The 20,848-nt window shown below is 39.3% G+C and overlaps 1 protein-coding gene across 2 annotated transcripts; it reads left to right on the forward strand.

Annotated features, from left to right (window-relative positions):
* Positions 1–13,050: 13,050 nt before the first annotated feature.
* Positions 13,051–19,949, forward strand: GJD2 (gap junction protein delta 2). Of its 2 annotated transcripts, XM_074821546.1 has the most exons (4): positions 13,051–13,847; positions 14,409–14,719; positions 16,681–16,722; positions 19,865–19,949. In XM_074821546.1, exons 1-4 carry the CDS (start codon positions 13,777–13,779, stop codon positions 19,867–19,869), a joined length of 429 nt encoding a protein of 142 aa, XP_074677647.1. In that variant the 5' UTR covers positions 13,051–13,776; the 3' UTR covers positions 19,870–19,949. The 2 variants fall into 2 exon arrangements, with proteins under 2 accessions (XP_074677647.1, XP_074677646.1); XM_074821545.1 differs by lacking the exons at positions 16,681–16,722; positions 19,865–19,949 and having other exon boundaries at positions 14,409–16,317.
* The last annotated feature ends 899 nt before the right edge of the window (positions 19,950–20,848 follow it).

A 20,848-nucleotide genomic window follows, 5' to 3' on the forward strand; every position in this document is an offset into this window, starting at 1 on the left:
TGCTCATTCTGTCCATATATTTTATACAAAGCTAATATATTGCCATTTAAAATGCTAAAAAGACTATTTCTTTTATACGTAATAATACAGAGATGGTGATTGTGCAATCTCCAAATAGGGTTGTGTGGTGACAGAGAGACAGTGGGTGCTATTAAAAGCTTGACATTTATCACTCACAGTGGTTAAATTTATCATGGTATTTGTGGCATTTGCCAATCTAAGTATAGAGAATGCCACAAATACCACAGAACAGATAAATACTGCTGTGCAAAAACCAACAAACTGCTGGTGGTGCTTTACTAAACGTACAGCGCTCTATGTTCTCAAAATGCATTGCAGGTGCTACTAGCTAGCAATTTTGCAGTGTGGAAAAGGAAAAAAAGTTTGTTATGTTTTTCTGTTTCTTTATCTTGCCTATTTAGATGAAAAGGCCTTTTGTATAGGAAATATTTCTGTGTGTCTGTCTGTAGCCCCCAGAGCAATGGAGACCCTATCAGAGTTTGTGTCCTAAAGCTAATGAAAAACAGATCATGGTATATTGTTCACACAGACAAAATGGAGTCTGTCTACTACATGAACTTTAGGAAATGTTCCACGGGAAAATATGCCATGTATCTTGTGACAAACAACCCACCGTGCAAGTCTTGTTGGAAAAAATGGCTTTCCAAGCAGAAAGATGTTCTCTAGGACATAATTTAAGAGCTCTAGAGCCCTGTTTAAATCCTGAAGGACAGAATGGATATATAATCAATCACATTGTACACTTACTCTAAGAGACACAGAAAAATCATTATCTTCTTTGCAATAACTGCAGAAAAGGCATTAAGATAACAAAGGGCATAATGGAACTATTTTTTCTTCACCTGATAAAATAACTTTAATGGTTGTAGAGGAGATAAAGGCTTTGCCGTCGTCTTACAGTGTTGGGTTTTTGGAGTCCAGACACCCAGATCCCACTTGTACCTTGGAAAATATTGTTTCTTGACTTCTTTTCTCCAGCTTCACAGGGTGAACTGCTGCTCTCAAGTCTTATCTGCAGGTCCAGTTCTGTCCCTTCTTGTCTGAAGGAACTGTTGTGCTAAAGCAATTCTCAAAGGTATTAAGTTGTGTAAAGGGTATTTTGCTACAGCTTAAGAAAGTGTAGCAAAAAGTTGAAAGAATGTGGCTGTAGCTGTGATCAAGTTGTTCATGTTTGGTGATGATGTGCACTTGATTCCTTAACGGGATTCTACACTTGTAGGACAGAGCTAAGCCTAGAGTTAGATAATTTCACTGCCATAGAGCTCTTGAGAATGGCTATTTGATTATCTCTGAAGTTTTTGAATGCATCTGGTTACAGCAGATGGCACTGAAGAGTATATGATGAAATTCCTGGGCTATTGACAAATCCTGTGTATTACAAGTCAGTCCTGCTGTCAGTCCTTGACATGAACTCTTCACATTCATTTGTCATTCTCCCCCAAATTCTCTGCTCTTTCCACAAACACAGTTTGCCTGGTGAAAGCAATGGAGGGAAGTATGCTAGGGAAAGAGGGTACTGTATCCAACTTCAGTCATTTCTATAATCATTTAAAATTTACCCAAATCATAGGTAAGTTAACCTCTTTAAAAATTTCTTGAAGAGTGGAATGTGTTTTGCTTCAATGACTATTATTTTGACTAGAACTTCAGATATAACTTAAATGTAGAACAAAAACCGATGCACTGTATTCTTAGGTCCATAAAAACAAAAGTAAGGGCCAAATTCTCAGGTCAGATAAATTGGAACACTGCTCTTGTTTTGAAGTCTAAAGTAGGTGAGGGTATGGCTATTTTCCTAAACAGTTGTGGTTTTTTTCTTTCTTCCCATGCTGTAAATCTCCAGTGCATGCTTCTAATTAACCATTGAATATAGTGGCTGAAGAGAGTCAAGTGGAGACACTCTTTAAGTTTGTCTTTGTGAAGGGACACTTAGTGTCTCTTGGTCTAGATTTTAGTGCAACCTGCTGCAGGTGCTGAGAGTTAACTCAAATGCTGGTGTGTGTAACTTTTGAATTGTTTATTATGCCCACCAAAATGCTGGAGGTTTTATGTGTTAAAAGCAGCTGTATGCTTTATATACTCTGAATACACTTTTTGACTTCTGAGATGATTGTCATAATAAATATCAAACATAAGAAACACTTCTGTGTTCTCTTAAGAATGCAATGCTATGCAGTCACAGAAGAGCACTTAGAATTTGAGTCAGGTACTACTTTAACTTTGCCCTTTCTATGTGTATTGTGATTTGACTTTCCTATTTACACGTTCACTTAATTTAAAATAAAAATATTTTAACAAGTTATTCATAGCCATTGTAGCAGTGCACTTGATTTGTTCTAGAGGCAGCTGTGATAGGTCATACCACCTCTGCAGGACAATCATCACGGCCCTGTGATGCAAGTATATTGGCACTTCTTAATTCTGGAAAGATTGTTTTTTCTCTGCTGCCAGAGAAAAGAACAATTAAATATCTTTTAATTAATTATTTTGACACATTCACTTGATATATTTCTCTGACAAGCCTCCCAGTGAGAAGAAATGATAGCTCTTATTTATCATGTCAAAACCAATGTCTTACTTTACACTATACTTTTTTTTTTTTTTTCAAAGTCTTCTTAAAAACTGAAGAAAACCACATTATTGGGAAGGGCTAATCATGACTTTATAAACGGTGAAACTCAGTCCCTGCTCTCTGCTTGAGGATGTTTCTGTCATCGTGGCACAGGTAGGAGACTTGCCACCCAATTTAGATTAGCTTGTTGGCCACATTATCTTTCACAGTGAAACATGCTGTATTAAGTGTATTTTCCATTCAACAGGAACTCTGCCTGCATGGTGTGTATGACTCATCCACCTGTCTAGTTGGTGTTCTTCAGATTAATTGATCTATCTTGGAGCTCATGTTTTCTCTCATGCCTTGTTTGTCTCTGTGACAGTCATATTTGGATTTCACACATTCATTTTTGTCGCAGATAGTGCCTTCAAGCCCAAAGAACACTTTGCACTGACATTTCAGGCAGCATGACACTGGACTTTGATAACTAGTTGGTGTAATTAAACTAAATATGCTTCACAAATATTTATTAAAGCCCTGTGGGGACTTGACTGTCATTTTGTTTCTCTCCCACACTGCACTAGCTTTCCTATAAGCTTTTTCTCTTTATAATATAATTTCTGCCCCAAGGCAGATCCTTCATTCCGAGGAAATACATGAAATAAAATATATCAAACAACACTAATGAAACAAATCAGATCAATAATTTATCCATGTGTTGTTGACATATTACTTATTGACATGTTTTTTTAAACAGGTCAAGTCTTTAGGTGCTTATCAGCAAATATTTGAAGCCGCTTGCCTGTTTTTTGTCTACAGAAACTATAGGATGGATACACTTACATGGTGAAATCAGGGCTGGAAGTCTACTGATTTCTATTCCTCAACATCAGAAGAGGTCTGGTTTTGAGAAAACACTGGATAGCTGCATCTCACCATGAGGCCTTGGAACACCTGTCTGAAAATGCTCTGTGGGTTATTTTAATCTGTTTTAACCATGTGAAAATCTTTATTATATCTAAAGCTTAGCAGTCCCAGTCCTTGTTTTGTTGATTCACTGTAATCCGTCTTTTCTTTTTTAGGCAGTGTGACATCTCTGGGATGAGACAAGTCCTCCATAGACTACTTCTTAGAAATTTCCACCAGCACGTCTGTGTTTCATCATGGCTCTGTGCTGAAGAAGGAAAATGACAGTAATTCTGGATGGGGAAAGGGAAGCTTACTGTCCTGTGTCAGGAGGTATGACCTCCTTACTGGTTTGAACACAGCATGAGTGAGTCTGCCCTGAAGAATTTGTGTGAAAAATGGAGATATTCTGGAGGGCGTGACTGAAGAAAATAAAATTATGTATTTCTTTTATTGTGTTCCTGGCAGGTACAAACATGTACAAATGTTTCAAAACCTGAAAAACCAGAAAATGTAGATAAAATCCAATGTAGTATTTGCAATAAATCTTAGTAATTGATACAAAGTAATAGTTGATAAAAATGTACATATAAAATATTTACCCATTTGCATATAAGTATAAATATATGACACTCTTCTCACTCTGCTGTAGCCTTTAAAGTTGTACTGGGTCTGGCTGAGCTGGAATTGGTTTTCCCCTATAGCAGCCCTCATGGTGCTGTGTTTTATGTTGGGAGCTGGCAGGGTGTTGATAGCACACTGGTGTTGTGGCTACTGCTGAGTAGTGCTTACACAGCACCAAGGCTCTTTCCGACATTTCCCCCCCTCAGTGGGACGGGGAGGGCAAGATCTTGGGAGGGGACACAACCAGGACAGCTGACCCGAACTGACCAAAGGGATATTCCAGACCATATGATGTCTGCTCAAGTATAAAGCTGGGAGAAAGGAGGAAGGGGGTGGAAGGAGGAAGGGGGTGGGTGGAGGGGGGGTGGGGGGGTGGGGGGTGTCACCCTTGGTCCTCCAAGGCAACCACTACATGTATGGGAGCCCTGCTTCCTGAGAAGGCCCGACATCGCCTGTTAATGGGAAGTAGAGAATAAATCTGTTTTCTTTTTTGCTTCTGTGCGTGGACCTTTGCTTTGCTTTGCTTATATTAAAACTGCTTTTGTTTTACCCACAAGGGTTGGGTTTTTTCCTATCTTATTTTTACCCCCTTTTTATCCTGTTGAGAAAAAAAAAAAGGGGGGGGGAGGGGGAAGTGATAGGGTGACTTGATGGGTACCTGGCATTTAGCCAAGGTCAAACCACCACAGAAGTTCAGCTGACAAACATTTTAATGGCAGATTCTACAGTTCAGGGTCTGTTTTAGGTGTTCAGCCTGGTAAGAGGTGGTTGATGGAGCCTTTCGGTTTCCCTTGATCCTCAGTTAGGTGTAGAGCTGGGCAGGCACCATCAGGAGAGGTCCCTGGGGATGACACAAACAGTTGCTTGGTGCTGCTGTTGGTGTAAACCAGCCTGCGCACGCCAGCCCCTGAGACTCCTGGGAGTGTCATACAGCAGATGTGGATAGGGCAAGGGAAAGTACATCTTTCCACACTGTTTTCCACTCAGTAGGACAGACACAGCTTTAGATTAAGGAAATCGTGGAGCAAGGTAGCATGAAGAATTTTTGTCTTTTTTTTTTTTTTCTATAAATCACTGATAGCTTGGTTATGTTTCTCACAGGGAAACAGTCCTCACTTCTTACAGGAAAGTGTGAAAGAGGTTGCAAACAGCTACAAAGCAGAATTTCTAAATCTAAAATGCAAAATAAATATCTGATTAAAATGAGGACAGATTTGCATAGGGTATGTGTAAATCAATGCAGCCCTTGAGCAACTCTGACCTATGCGAGAAATTATGTGGGTTTCACTGTTATCTAGAAAAAGAAACTGTAACTTCCAGTACCATAGCAACATTGCAGATAATGCTGATTTGTCTTTTTCTTAAAAGTACAGAAATAAATCATACACAATTGTAGGTGTTCTACAGCATTTTATGAATGATTGAATTTTTCTCTTGCTGTGTCAGAAATTCCTGTAGCACAGTCAAAAGTACACCATCTCTAATAGATTATGGAATATAGAGTTATAAATCTAATAATTCAGAACATGAACATTTTTGCAAAATCTATAGGTAATGACAACAATTTTCTGTGGGATAAAAAAAAAAAATTAGTACCATAAGCACAGCTTTGCAAAACTCATGGCTTTTGATTAATAGAAAATGTTTGTATTCCAAATTTGATTTTATTTCATTTTAGAACAGAAACATTACAAATATTTAATGAAATGCTCATCCTGGAAAACTTTTTGTTTAGGAAAGATTAACAAATGGTGTTCTGAAAACAAAACATGCTCCACAGCACTGAGCAGATGCCATTTATCAATAACAGTTGTGGAACTCACAAAAATGCCAGTTTAAATCACCACCTGTGAAACTCCAGATGTGCATGATTGGAATGGGTCTGGGAAACTACTCTGGGTCTAGAAACTGTATTTTCCAGTGAAGATATGTAGATCTATAGACTAGACTAAAGATTCTAGAATAAAAAATTGACAATCTTGAATGTTTATAAAACTTACATTTACCTGAAGTGATATTCCATGAACTCTACAAAATATGTCAGATTCTTCTCTCAGACCCATGATTGTATATTCCTGATCCACACGTATTAATGCCACTGAAAAGATAACTCAATAGCTTTTACCTAGGGCCTTACCTGGCACAAAGTCTAAAATCACATGGAATTTAAATATATTCTCCCCAAACAGGCCATTTAAATCAGCCCAATAATCTTATAGAAGAGGATCCCTAGAGAATAGGAGTTCCCATGGAATTCTCTATTAAATATTATTTCATATTTCTTTTTGAAGTCTGTCATGCAAATAGACACTAATTATAAAACACATGCAGAAATACATGCATTTGCACACATACATGTGTGTGTATGCATTTATACCTTATATATCTGTAATAGATTTAATATCAAATATATTTCACACATTTTTATTATAACTGTAGAATCTTTGAATGACAGAAGGATAAAAAGCCTCTGCATTTCTTACTGAGGTCCTGATTTTCACTCCTGTTCACTGACATAGTTTACTTTCAAATCAATCGGTTGACTGCCCTAGTTATTTCAAGAGATCCTTTCAGCCTGGCCTCTGAAGAGATGCTTTAATGTAATGTGAATTCCCTTCTGAGACTGCTGAGATGGGGAGGGAAAGGACAAGAGTGAGGGGCACCAGGAATACTGAAGACATATGGTGGTGTAACAATCAAAAGAAAGGAAGGAAACTCTGCCATAAATCATGTCACAGAACTGAAAGCAGCTGGGAGTATAGAGATTCAGCATTTGGATGAAGACAAATGTAGATAAGGCAAAGCAAAGCAGTAGGTCTGAAAACAAATTCTTGGTGTAATGCATTCATACTGAAATACTGAAGCATGATTTCTCATAAACAATTTTTTTTTTCCTATGGAATATGAGAAGCATCAAAATGCTGCTTAGACTTCCAATATAGAGGACTCTTTTCTTATTATTTGATCTTGTTTTTTGCTGTTCTCTCTATTATGAAGCACTTTTTCATAATTTGCATTCTGCCATTAGAGATTTAAAAATGTTTTAGTGTAAATAAGATCTTAAGGGTTTTTTAATTCTGGTTCGACTAAAGTCAGTGGGAATTGCCACTAGTACCATGAAAATTGACTACCATAGGATGGACATATTACGATCATTTTTTTTTTAAAATGTATTATTGTCATTAAATTTAAATAGGTTTCTTCTGATTACAATTTGTAGCTCCTTTTGATTTGTAAGGAAAAGAGAAAAATAAGGTTTGCCAAACTGAGTCTCACCTGTATTTGTTCTGACATAGTGGCTATATAATTGGCTGGTATTTTACCTTAACGCCCTAATCAGTTATATAGGGCTGCATATCTTTTGTAATATATATCTTTGAAAGAATAGGGAAAAAAAAATCAATTGTTCATCAGTGAAAGATCATTTTCATTCCCATATTGAATTTATTATTATGTTAGTATGTGCATAATTCTTTCCATACTTACAATGTGTACTAAATCTGATTGTGTGGAATCCTTCATACTCTTCCGGTATTTTTGAAAGGTTCTTTCTTTAGTGAGTATGGAACCTTAAAGTAGACTATAATGGGAATTCACATAAGATTTGCTCACAAATTTACACTTAAGCCATCATAGTCCCTGAAGCTGCGTTAATGGATGCTTTAGCACAATGTGAGTGCTCTTTTGAGACTGGTGAAAGACAGAAGGGAAAATCAAGAGACTGGCAGCAGATGATCTGGCCGCTGGAATATTTTCTTTTGTACTTCTGTCCAGAGCCTGTCAATTCATAAGGATTTGGTTCAATGCAGTTTTCCTTCTAGCTGCAGCCTGTCTGCAAATAAATTGGAGTTTACTCTCATGAGTTTGCAAGAAGTGCAGACTCTGCTGCATTGGGAGCTGTATATATGCCAGAAGTATATGCAATAGTGATTCAGTATATAGGTCCAAATTATTTCTAAGCAAATGGATTTGAGTGGTTAATTTGTGCATGAGAAGGTCCTTGTGGACAGCTGACACGACCCCCATGAAACTTGAGTGATTTTGTCTGTCAAGGAATAAAATATTCTGTAACTAGAAAAGGACAATACTTAAAATTTGTTTTCTAATTAAAGCAGTCACATTTAGATATTTTAAATTCTTTTGGTTCAGAACCAAATATTTACTTAATATTTGGAATATTTACTTAATACCTGCCCCCCTCAATGAATAATTTCTTGTACTAACCCCCTTGGCAAGAACATTTACGGAAATTCAACATGATTTATTAGCCATTACTTTAAAACTCATGAATATTCATAGATTTATTCCTTCTTTATTGATTTTTCCAAAAAACTTTCCATTTATAACAATCTTCAGTTGTAGATATAGACCTCTGATCCCAATAAAGTCTTCACAGGATTATTAGGATACTGGAGTATTTTGTCTCTTCATGCATTGCAGAAAGCCCCGAATTCTGTGCAGCCGACACCTTCCTATTCTCAAGTGTGGAGTGTATAAATGCAGGCTGTATTCCATCCTCACCGCAAGGAACACAAGTGCTTGCCCTGCTATTGACAGCTTTGACACAAACACTGTTGACTAGATGTGAAATTGTGCTACCTATTTCTTGGCAGCAAAATGACAGTGTTCTTGAAATGTCATTTTCTCTTGTGCAAGACTGAGGTCATTAGCGCATCCAGATCTCATATCTTTTGGGAAGTCTTCACTTTTCAAACTCTAGGAAAAAGGCACTTTCTGTAGTGTGAAACACTAGAGTTGTCTTTTGAAGAAATTCATTTGAGAAAAAAACACAGAGAGAGATTTCTTATTAAGATGCACATAGCAGCTGACTGCAGCTAGGATTGTACTCATACAGTGAGGGGAAAACGTACACACAAATGCTCATTTTAATGAGAGAGAAAGTGTAGGTGGAAGCAGATGACCTAGATGATTTTATGAATAAAAGATATAATCTGATGCAATCATTTCATTAATACACACATGGCACCAAATGAAAACAGAGCATAGCAGATGGCTATGAGAGGTCTTAAAAAGGCATTTTCAGTTTAGTAGCTAATGACTTAGATTTCATGGACTACACTAAATACTATCAGAAGGGATGCACTTATTATATCAGTCTTCCAAAGAAAGTTCTGATTCATGAAAGTAATGATGAAAAATCTCTCTTTTGTGACACTAGCTAAAAAATGCAGTCACAAAGCAGATATTTCATAAAAACTTCTAAAAGAAAACCCCATTATTTTCTTTAGTAATAGCTTACAATTTTTAATTAAAAGCTCTTCATTTGCACTCAGTTTTGGTGGAAACAATGATTTGAAATATAATAATGAAATACAGTAATTTGTCATGCAGTTTTGGAACCTAAATTATTCCAAATTATAAATTATAAATCTAAATTTCCTGCAATTATAGATCCATTGCGAACAACTGCCAAAAAAGATCGTTGAGGAAGGTTGTTGGGACAATACTGAAAACCTGCAGCTTTATTTTGAGATAAAATCTTTGGAATAAACTTAGCATGAATGTATAACTTTAAAAGGAGGTAGTACGTGGGGAAGGCTTGTGTAGGATCTGGATTGTGTTTTTACATTAGTAAACCTCAGCATAGAAAACAATGAAGCAGGGGAATACCATTGTTTAGCACACTGACAGCAGGCATGGCACTAGCCACGTGGCTTCTTCATGCTGCTCCAGCCATGCTACCCACGTCCAGGCTGCAGGGGGTCTGACAGGAGAGCCAAATGTGTCAGCTCTGCTCGCAGGCTGATCTGCTCCATACTTGAGGAATGTGCAGCCTCTGAGATCTGACTGCTCTCTGGACCCTTTACAAAAGCAGATCAGGTCAAAAGGGTTGGATTTCTTAGAGAGAATCTGGCCAACAGCTTCTTAGAGACAGATTGACCTCAGTTTGGCATCAAACTGAGGACACATACAGTCTCATTCTTCAGACCTAATCCTATATTATTTTATCCCAAATTAATATTGTGGCAGTGGCATCTCTGAACACACACACACACACACAAACACACACACACACACACACACACACACACACACACACACACACACTCTCTCTCTCTCAAGTTTTCTTTTTGCAAAGCTTGTTTGAGCTCCTATTAGGAACAACCGAGTTTATACTGAGTTTTGTCTGTAGAGGAATACTCATTCTCTCTGAATGCAAAGCAAAACAAAAATACACCCTCCCACCCAAAAGCCTTTGAGTGGAGTGGGAAGCTGATTTTGTTTCCTTTGTATGCCACTGATAAAAATATTGAACAAGACAGGCTTGGCACTGCTGCAAACTGGTATTGCTGCTTCATTAGGAAATGGTTCTTTGTAAGCCGGGAGGCATAAAGCTTTGATAATCCTGAATGCTTGTGAATGAAATGTAGGCATGGTTTTCTAACATGAATACCATACACTGTGCAATATATAGCCACAGGATTCTTGGCAGCTTGCTGCTCTGCAAATCCTGGCTTTACGATAGGCTGAAGCATTCAGGGGAATAGTGTAAAACCTAAGATGAACCTTTAGAAGCTGAAAATCTTCTTATGTCTACAACTCTCTCTTACAATCATGACTATAGTTAGTCTGAGCACTTTGTGATTTAGACAATTTGTCAGGTAAGTTCACAGGTTGCTGTTATAAATGTAACAGATAATGGAAATGTAAACAATTATATTCTTCATACACCTTTCACTATTGCACTAAACACTCAGAGAACATCATGCTGATTCTTATTCTTCTATTTTGACAATGTCAGGGCTCAAACTAAGGACAGCAATTCATAGTTCCAGAAATTGTACATGTAAATTTGAGATGCATCAAACTCCTGTGAGTTTTTCAGTCACCTAAAATGTATGTTAGCATCATAAAAGAGACTCTCACACTGAACTCACTGAGGTCTGAAGCTCAGTAAACTTTCTCAAGTCTAAGGCCAAGTACCCTGCATGTGAATATGATTGGGGGGCAGCGTAAGAGGTTACTGTTAAAAAGGGAGAGGTCAGCTATTTTGGAATGAGATGCAACTCCTGTAAGAGCAGGCCTGAAATCATTTAACTTTAAACCATATTTAAATCAAAAGCAATTTCATAACAGTTCTTACATGCTTGTAGCATTCCTTTATGATATTTCCCCTCTGTCTCCACAGCTGGGCTGCCAATAGTAAGTAGCACTCATCACACACAGAAAACACTAACTGTTCATTAATAGGCCGGTGTTTGATATGATCAGAATTTAATTCCCTTTTTTTTTTACCAGTCCTAAAAGCTCAGATAAGTGGGTTTTCTATCCCAGTGCTAGAGAACAGATTTCCTTTGTAGAAATTCTTCTATTTGTCTATGAACCAAAATCTCCTCTCCTCTCTTCAGTAATTTCAATCATGGGCTTTCCCTCTCTGTTTGGTTTGCTTAATAGGATTATCATCATTAGCTTCTTAGCATATTCCCTGTCCTCTCTCCTACACATGCATTACTGCTTCCTTTACTGCTTTGATTTCTCTCATTCTCAGATCCATCTTCAAGCAGATACTTTGGGGTCTGTATGAGACACTCGTCAGGGTAGTTGGATAGATACTACAGTCCTCTTATAAGAAACAACCTCCTCTTTTTCCTTATGGTGTTGCTGCAGCAGCAGGTTTTGCAAACTACATGCAAAAAACAAGTGCAGGAATTGTGAGAACCAGCTTTCAAGAAGAATGCAGCCAGATTTTAAGAAAAAAAAAAAAAGTGATTATTCAGTCTTCCCAGTAATTCCCAACAGTGTGGGAAAGAAACAATCCAGATTATTGAATGCTTCTTTACAGACTCTTGATTGGGAGAGAGAAAAATCTACCAATTTCTGTGCAGAGGTATTTATTGATCTTCTCTTTTTTGATACTTTCCTAATTCAAAGATTTGGTCATCCAGTCAGGCAACTGACTCAATATGATGTGAATCAGAGAACATCTGCACACTCCAAATGAAAATGCAACAAACCTTGGGGTGTCTGAAACTCACAGATGTCCTCTGCACAGATGAAGCATGGTCCCATCTATTCAGAAAACACTTAACATCATTAATACAACATAGAATTGGATCATGAGAGACCTGCAAAGAAAACAAAGGACTACACTGTTTACAATGGCCTGAGCAGTTCTGTTTTTGAAATAGACTGATTTTACTAAGTTTGGCAGTAGGAGCATTATGGTTAGACTGACTAGAATTTTTCTTACGTTGCTTTTTAAGTGAGATTAGTTGAGCAAAAAGAACAGCAGGTATGAAGCCATACTTGATCTTTATGGAAATATACAGAACACATTTTACGCTTCTCCACCAGAGAACAGTCAGTTCCAATTGGTGTCAATGTTTTGTGTGAAATTGTTTGGTGGTGTCTTGGTTGCAGTCTCTAAGGGTATCTGTAAAATAAAAAGTATTTTAAACACAATATAGTAGTTTATGTGAGTAAAATATGTGGACTGATTATAATGCAGGGATTACTCAAGATACTTTATTCTTGTGCTGTTTAGAGATGCTTTGTGTGAAGGTTTGGAGCCTTTCCTAGCATAAATCCAAGCAGTCTCAGAATTTATTGTAATGGCTATAACATATACATTTGACTTCTCCCTGGTGATCCTTATATCTGTAATCAGCAGAGAATAAAGATGCAATTTTAAGTCCTGTATCTTCCAAGGGTAAGCAATTCTAACAGGTAAGGTTATTGCTGTATGACACTGCTGTTTTGTGAGCGGGAGAGAAGCAAAGCCCAGCAAGCCCTGGGAATGAATGCTCCCGGCAGCCGGGCGCCGGTGACCGGAGGGGCCGCGGTGTCACAGTCGCGCCCAAGGGCAGCTTTTCAAACCAGCAGCCGAGGGGCAGCGCCCCTTCCCTGGCAGGCGGCTCTCCCGGCCGGGGGGTGTGGGGGGTGTGCAGGGTCGTGTGTGTGTGTGTGTGTGTGTGTCTGTGTATGTGTGTCTGTGTCTGTGTGTGTCTGTGTGTGTGTGTCTGTGTGTGTGCCGGCGGGCAGGGGCCGCGGGTGCCCGGCCGGGGTGCTCTGTCAAGGAGGCGCTCGGCTGCACAGCGACCCTCGTGCCGGCTGGAGCAGCTCTTCCTGCGCCCTCCTTCCTCCTTCTCCTCCTCCTCCTCCTCCGTTATTTCATTTATTTTATTGCTTTTTTTTTATTTATATTCACCGGAATAATAAAAATGAGAAAATCCGAGCGCTGCTTTTGGCTGCTCTCCACCAACCTGTCAGTGACGCAAGCGGAGACTACTTAAAGGCAGATTAGAGGCAGCAAGACATTAAAAGCCAACCTTCCTCCCTTCACGCCGCGGGTCCGCCGCGCCGCGCCACGACCCGAACGGGCCGGGCCGGTGCCGCTGCGGAGCCCCGAGCCCAGCCCAGCCGAGCCGAGCCCAGCCCAGCCCAGCCCAGCCCAGCCCAGCCCAGTCCAGCCCAGCCCAGCCCAGCCCATCAGGGAGTCCTCGGCAGAGCTGCCGCCTCCAGCCCCCTTCCCGCCACCGGACTGCGGGCAATACAGAGGGGTTGCTCTTCTGTGTGTTTTACCTCCCCCCGCGAAAAAAAAAAAAAAAAAAAAAAAAAGAAAAAAAGACAGAAAGAGGGCGGAAGAAAGGCAGGAAGAAGTGAAGAGATCCTCTCCGCCTGCCAAAGTCTTTGTCTCCGGATGAACAGCGATGGGGGAATGGACTATTCTAGAGAGGCTACTGGAAGCTGCCGTGCAGCAGCACTCTACGATGATAGGGAGGTAAGGGCTGCGGGCAGCCCCGGGGGGCGCGGGGGATCCCCTGCTGCGCGCGGGCCGGAGGCGCAAGGCGGGTCCGGGCCGTGGGGCTCCCTCCGCGCGGGGCCCTTGCGGTGTGCGCCTGGGGTGCGTGGGGGGGGAGGGGAGGGGGGGCGCCGCGGGGCGCCGCGGGCGCCGCCGTCCTTGTCCCCCAGCAGCCACGGGGCAGCGGGCGGCCGTCGGGGAGACCCCGCCGCCACCGGGGTCCCGCGGCCGAGGCGACCGCGGGCCGGCGCCTCCCGCGCATGGGGGGCCCCGGCGGCCCGTGCGGCGGCTTTCTCTTTCTCTCCACAGAGTGGACGGGGGAGGGGGGCGGGGAGGGGGGAGAGCGCTGGCCGCCGCCCGGCACTTTTGACAGCGGCGGCTTGGCGGGGCCGCAGACGGCGGGGCCGAGGCGATGCCGCGCAGGCTGCGAGCCTGCTGCGCGGGCGCGAGGCTGGGGCGCGCGGCGCGGGGGCCCGGTCAGCACTGGACAGCGCCCGGGCGCGCGGCGGCGGCGCGCTCTGACGGGCTCCTCTGTTCCAGGATCCTGCTGACCGTGGTGGTGATCTTCAGGATACTCATCGTGGCCATTGTAGGGGAGACGGTGTACGATGACGAGCAAACGATGTTTGTCTGTAACACGCTGCAGCCAGGCTGCAACCAGGCTTGTTACGACCAGGCTTTCCCCATTTCTCATATAAGGTACTGGGTGTTCCAGATCATCATGGTGTGCACTCCCAGCCTTTGCTTCATAACGTACTCCGTCCACCAGTCTGCTAAGCAGAGGGAACGGAGGTACTCCACTGTCTTCCTCACCTTGGAGAGGGACCAGGATTCAATGAAGCGTGAGGACGGTAAGAAAATCAAGAACACGATTGTCAATGGGGTGCTGCAGAACACTGAGAACTCCACCAAAGAGGCAGAACCAGACTGCCTAGAAGTGAAGGAAATCCCCAACCCTGCTATCAGAACTACAAAGTCAAAGATGAGGAGGCAAGAAGGCATTTCTCGATTTTATATCATCCAAGTGGTCTTTCGAAATGCCCTAGAGATTGGATTCTTAGTGGGACAGTATTTTCTGTACGGATTCAATGTCCCTTCCATGTATGAATGTGACAGATACCCTTGCATTAAAGAAGTAGAGTGCTATGTCTCTAGACCCACTGAGAAGACTGTATTCCTGGTATTCATGTTTGCTGTCAGTGGGATTTGTGTGGTGCTCAATTTGGCAGAACTGAACCACTTGGGCTGGAGAAAGATCAAAATGGCAGTGAGAGGAGTACAGGCAAAAAGGAAATCCATATATGAAATCAGAAATAAGGACCTGCCAAGAATGAGCATGCCTAACTTTGGCAGGACTCAGTCAAGTGACTCAGCTTATGTGTGAGGCTGTGACAGAACTGAAACACTGTGCCAGGTGGAACAGACCCAGATACCATTAGGGAAAGGTACATTGCTTAGGCAAGCATTTTATCAAACCACCAAGAAAGCCATTAAGGTATCGGATCTGCACTCACTGAACTAGCTGCAAAATGCAGTGCTATGTAAAAGACTGAAAAACCAGCTATAAAACCATGCTTGATCTAGCCTTACAGCACAGCTACTACTATTCCTACTTTTCTTTCTAATGATCGGGTGTTATCTGTCGGTGGAGCGGCTTTTTGGTCGTCATTAGGATAAGTTTACAGTTTGGATTGTCTGACTAATTGTTGTAAACATGTAGAACGTTCATATTAAAAATCTGCAAGGATACTCTATATGGGGTGGGACGGGGTGGGGGAAACTGTTGCAATGTGCAGATGTAAGCATGTTTTAAAAGGAGGGTAATTGCACCGTAAGGAACCTGACCACAGCTCAATCAGGATATCTGCATTCACCTATCTCACAGATGTCTTATATTATTTCGCTTGTCTAAATCACAGAGTTTATTCCTGGTATGTATTACTAGCTATTTTCTATCCTAGTTTGTGCATCAATTAGTTGTGCTAAACAATAAATGCTGAATATAGTTTTTTTTGTTTGCCTGTCCACACACACACACACCAGAGACCTTAATCATCTTACATCAGTTGTGATCTGCAAAATATATCAGTACATTTCAGTTCATTCCCTAATATGTGCATGAATAAAATGGAGTTGGTTCATGCCAGCCAAGTTATGTATTTACCTACAGTCAACTATGATGACACGCATACCAAAGGAACAGAGTTCATTGCTTTTAACTGTGAATATATCACCTTCTCTCTGCTCTTATTTGTATAAGTGCCATACTTGAAACATCTAACTCTGTACTTAGTCAAAAGGTTGTCTTGGGATACCAGCTGGAATAAAGTGATTTTATACTCTCCTCTGTTTATTTTATGCTATTTGTTTAGTCATTGCAATGGTGTAAAAAGCATCTAAAATCTCTATTGATAAATAAAGTACTTGCCTTTTTTTTGTAAGACAGAGAGATTTGTTCTTCTTTATTATTGTATACAATTGTAGAAATGTACAGGGTCAAAATAATTGACTTACAACAATTATTCTTCAGGGTTTAAAGTGTCTTCTTGATAGTCTAAACTCCAAGTGACAAAACCTGGGAAATCAGGACTACTCGTTATGTCTGTTTTCCTCCTTAAGCAAGCTTTCTCTGTCTTTAAAGCCTGATCCAAAGCCCACTGACACCAACAGCTTGCTTTCTGCTGACACTAAGGGCGACACAGTTGGCCGCCAAGGTCACTTTGGGAATAGCCAGAATACATTTACCTATAAATGAAACAATTGCAGCTTTTCATCAGGGAATCCAAATAACCTCAGCTTTTCTGCCTTACAGCTGGTTCAAGAAATACACTGTCCATGTCCCATCAACTTACTGGTAAGCCACTGGGGCAGTCACAAATAAATCTTAACAGCAACCATTTTAATATAGGATACTAAGTTTTACTTAAGGACCTTTTTTCTTATTCTCACCGAATTAAACAGAAAATATCCTACTGGAAACAGTAGGAGTTGGATCAGGACTAAAAAATGATACAAGTGCATTTATAATTAAATAGTATCTGCCCTTTAAAGAAAAGGGCCAAAATGGTGCTGGAAATTTTGGGGATACTTTATAACATAAGAAGGAGACAGGGGCTCAGAGTCACAAATGACCTTTTGATTGTATTTTATTTCAAGCCTGAAAACAGATTTTATTGAATTTTGGCTTGGAGATAATGCATATAAATCTTTTCCATTTGGCTTACAGTAAATACCTTAACGTTCCATTCTTATGGTTTGTCAGCATTGTCACAAAAAAATGTCAATTAATTCTTAGATAGTCTATTCATTATTACTTTCATCTGTGGTCTTTTTTTCTTCCACTGTGAAACATAAAAGGACTTTGAGATGTGCCATGTGTTTAAATATTTTAAAAATATTTTTCCTTATGTATAAAATGAACAGTTTTTCCAACTTGATTATAGAAACCTATAAAGATAGATTTCTAAAATGATTCTTTGAGATATAAATGCACACTGATATTGCTAGTTTACTGCATGCTCACTGGAAACCGCGTTATTTTTAGAAGGACAACATGGCAGCTAAAATCTCCATCTGCGATATAACAAGCTTCTGAAGATTATTATTTGACACAGAAATCTAAGGCTGAGTTTCATTTTACAGAGTCTTGGGATGGTTTTCAATATCTCCTTTTGAATAGATATTGAAAGGAAAAAATGTTGTTTGACAGTCATAAGTGTTGCTTTAATGTTGAAGAAATGGGATATTGTGTGCAAAGGGCTTGATCCGGTGCCAATTAAAGTTGAAGGAAAAAACCTCATCCTGAATTCACTGGGCTTTGGTTCAGGTTCAGCATAATTTCCTGTTATGCAGAAGTCCTAATGCAAGTTATTTCCAGTGGCTGCATAGCAGTGTTCGGTCAAACTCTACTGCAGTGCATGACTTGAAAGCTGTAAGGTTTTAATACCTTCAAATTCTTTAGGTAAGACCAAGAAAGTATCTGTTTATAATAGTCAATGCCAATGACTCAGTTCATTAAATTATTTTGATGCAGTTGCACATTTTGTGCTCCAGGAATTTGGGATTCTTCAGATAATTTTCCTAAGAGAAATATATCAGGAAATGCAAATGTTAATTTATGCAACAGGAGCAGTGATAAAGTAGACAAAGACTCATATTTTGATCAACAGAAATGCCATCCTCCATATTTACACTAAATAGAATATGACTTTTCATATTTCAGAAAAGAAATGAAATGGTGCAAGGAGATCTGTTGTTCTAATTTTCCTTTTCAATTGTTCCTTTTCATTTCTTACCAGCTACTTATTTGTCATGGACAAGAGAAATATTGCAAACTCTTTTTCTGTCAATGTATCAAGTGAGAGTCATATGATTAATACTAATAGACCGTTTGCATGAAAGCTCACTATTCATTTACAGAAAACACACTTTAAAATTGTCACAGCAATGGAAAAGTGTGTTAACTGAACAGAATTGAGTGAACATGAAGCTGAAGGGCACATTACTGGCCACTTAGGTGTTGCTCCTGCCTCAGTGAAATAAATTAGTCTTGTGGTTGACATCTATGGAAGAATCAGATATTAAATATGAAAATTGAGTTCACATTTGTTTTATTCATTGTATACCCTGTTTTGTACTGGTGGACAGTATTGTATGTCATCATACGTACAAACATAAAAATTATGTTCAGTAAGCGCTTATGGAAAACTGCAATAGAAGTTAATACACTATTTGTTCTGTGGAATCTTAAAATTTACATAAAATAATGATATTATTTCATTTTTACATAGGTTTGATCTTGTGCTTCTCAAACCTGTGTGAATTTCAAAAACTATTTACATAGTGGTTTTGAACCATTTCACTAGGTATGTATAAGTGGCAATGAGATTCTATAAAAAGCTTTTTTTTTTTAAAATAGGATTTTTTTTTTTTTTGTTAAATAATGAAAACTAGCTACATGGGGTAGCTGAATACGCTGTTCCCATAAATAGTTCAGTCTTAGAGACCATTGACTTTGGAGAAATATAAGGGTTTTCATCTTTCTTAAGGGAAATCTGAAGAGCAAAGAGATAGCTGAGATGAACGAACCACAGAAGTGAAATGGATTTTAGTTTATTTTATGTAGAGAAGTCAGAAACACTCAGAAGCTCCAAAGTGGGCTCAGCGCTTGTCCTGCATTATATCTAATAGGGTAGGACAGAGCTGCTGCTATCTAGAACCATAGGAAAAGATGTACATGAAATGTTAAGGTTCAATGTGAGGAAGAACCATTTTCATCCACATCTGAAAGAATACATTTCTTGTAGGACAAGAGGATGGACCAGATGGACATTGTCCCTCCATCCTTCTGGCTTCATTTTGTTTGAATATAAATGTTCCGCCTTACTCTTTGAGTAAAACAGGTCAGAGGTTTTTGTTTGGTGTACAAGTATAGAAACAGGAATTTAAAAATTAAGACATATGAGGTAAAAACAAGCATAGATTTTCCTCATTTAGGGTCTGGTCTTGTTTTTCATGAATTCAATGATAAGACTTTGTTTTCTGTGAGTCCAAGTCAATTCCCAGATGGGGGAAAACTCAGTTCCACTATTTCATGAGATTAACAGGAGAGATGACACTATTTCTGTATTGCACACCCATCCCTGGACATTTTTGGGATACTTTTTCCAGAAATTCTATTTTACTGTAAGCTTTCAGAAAACATACTATGTTAGTATCCACTACTAATACCAGATTCTAAACTCCACCATCCTCTCAATGAAACTCTGATAATATCTCTGTGAATAAAAATTGCACTAGGAAGTGCTTCATGTTATGTCTATTAAAAGGTACTAAAGAAGTCATTCAGGAGTCAACAGCCTGTGAAATAAGTGCAGATATGTAGAATTCCATAGCACTGTATTAATAATAACTTATATATGTGTGGACATATATATATCTAAATATACGCAAAATTGTTAAAAGAATTTTACCTAAATTATATTACTGTGTTACAGATTGAATTTCAGAGATGACTACAGAAGAAGTCACATATCTGAAGACAGTTAAAAACTGTGCAAGTAATAAATAGGCATGTATTCTTACAACTATGTGCAATGACCTGACCAGATATTTAACTTGCAAAAAACCTCAACAATCACCCTTTTCCTGTGAAATTCTGGGGCTATGGGCTACACTAGTTGCTTTAGCAAGTTTAACTGATCAGGTGTGTATCTAAGTTATAGCTAAAAAGAGGCTTGCCTTCATTGAATTAAAAACTATCAGTTTTTTCCTAGTGGTGGCTGAAATACAGGATAAATCAGATCTTTAGCTTGTGGAAACCCACATACACAATGACTCTCTGATGTCCCCTCAAAGTGAGAATCTCTCCTGTATTCAACAGAATGTGAAAGTAAGGTAATTTTCTACTGATCTATCTCTTTTTGTGTATGTGGTGTGGCTAGAAAAGACAGAAAGAGGTTATCAGTACCTGGAGAATAATTAATACATCCTAAAGTGATTAAACAATTCTGGACTTTTAGTTTCTCTTATTGAAAGCAGCATTTGCTGCATATGATTTCCCTATAATTATATTTCATGGTGCATAATTAAATGTAACTTTCATTTCTGAAACATTATATAAAGTTTTTGATTCAATCATGATCAATGTTTTCATATTTTTTCCCAGAGAAAGGTCAAAAGATTACTGGTTGAAATTGACTCAGTGTCTATTTTTGAAAAGTGTTATTAACAGTTAATCTTATATTTTAAATCTGTTAACAAAATATTTTTTTTGGAGGAGCACTAAAGTAAATAAGTATTTGCACTAGCAAAGCAGTATTGCCTCTAGAAGAGATGGTTTCCTTTTCAATGACAAGCTTTATTTGTCAAATATATAAGTTTTTGGTTTTTTTTTTTTTTTTTTAACATTGATCAAGGATTTTATAAGATATCAGAATTACAGGTTGTGAGGAGATAAGATTAAGGAAGCGTATATAGCA

The sequence above is a fragment of the Strix aluco genome, chromosome 4, assembly GCF_031877795.1.
Source record: "Strix aluco isolate bStrAlu1 chromosome 4, bStrAlu1.hap1, whole genome shotgun sequence".
NCBI lineage: Eukaryota > Metazoa > Chordata > Aves > Strigiformes > Strigidae > Strix > Strix aluco.

Coding starts and splice junctions, on each gene's coding strand:
- GJD2 (XM_074821545.1), top strand. CDS start 13,777: ATGGGGGAATGGACTATTCTAGAGAGGCTACTGGAAGCTGCCGTGCAG. Junction 13,848..14,408: donor CACTCTACGATGATAGGGAG/GTAAGGGCTGCG, acceptor CCTCTGTTCCAG/GATCCTGCTGACCGTGGTGG.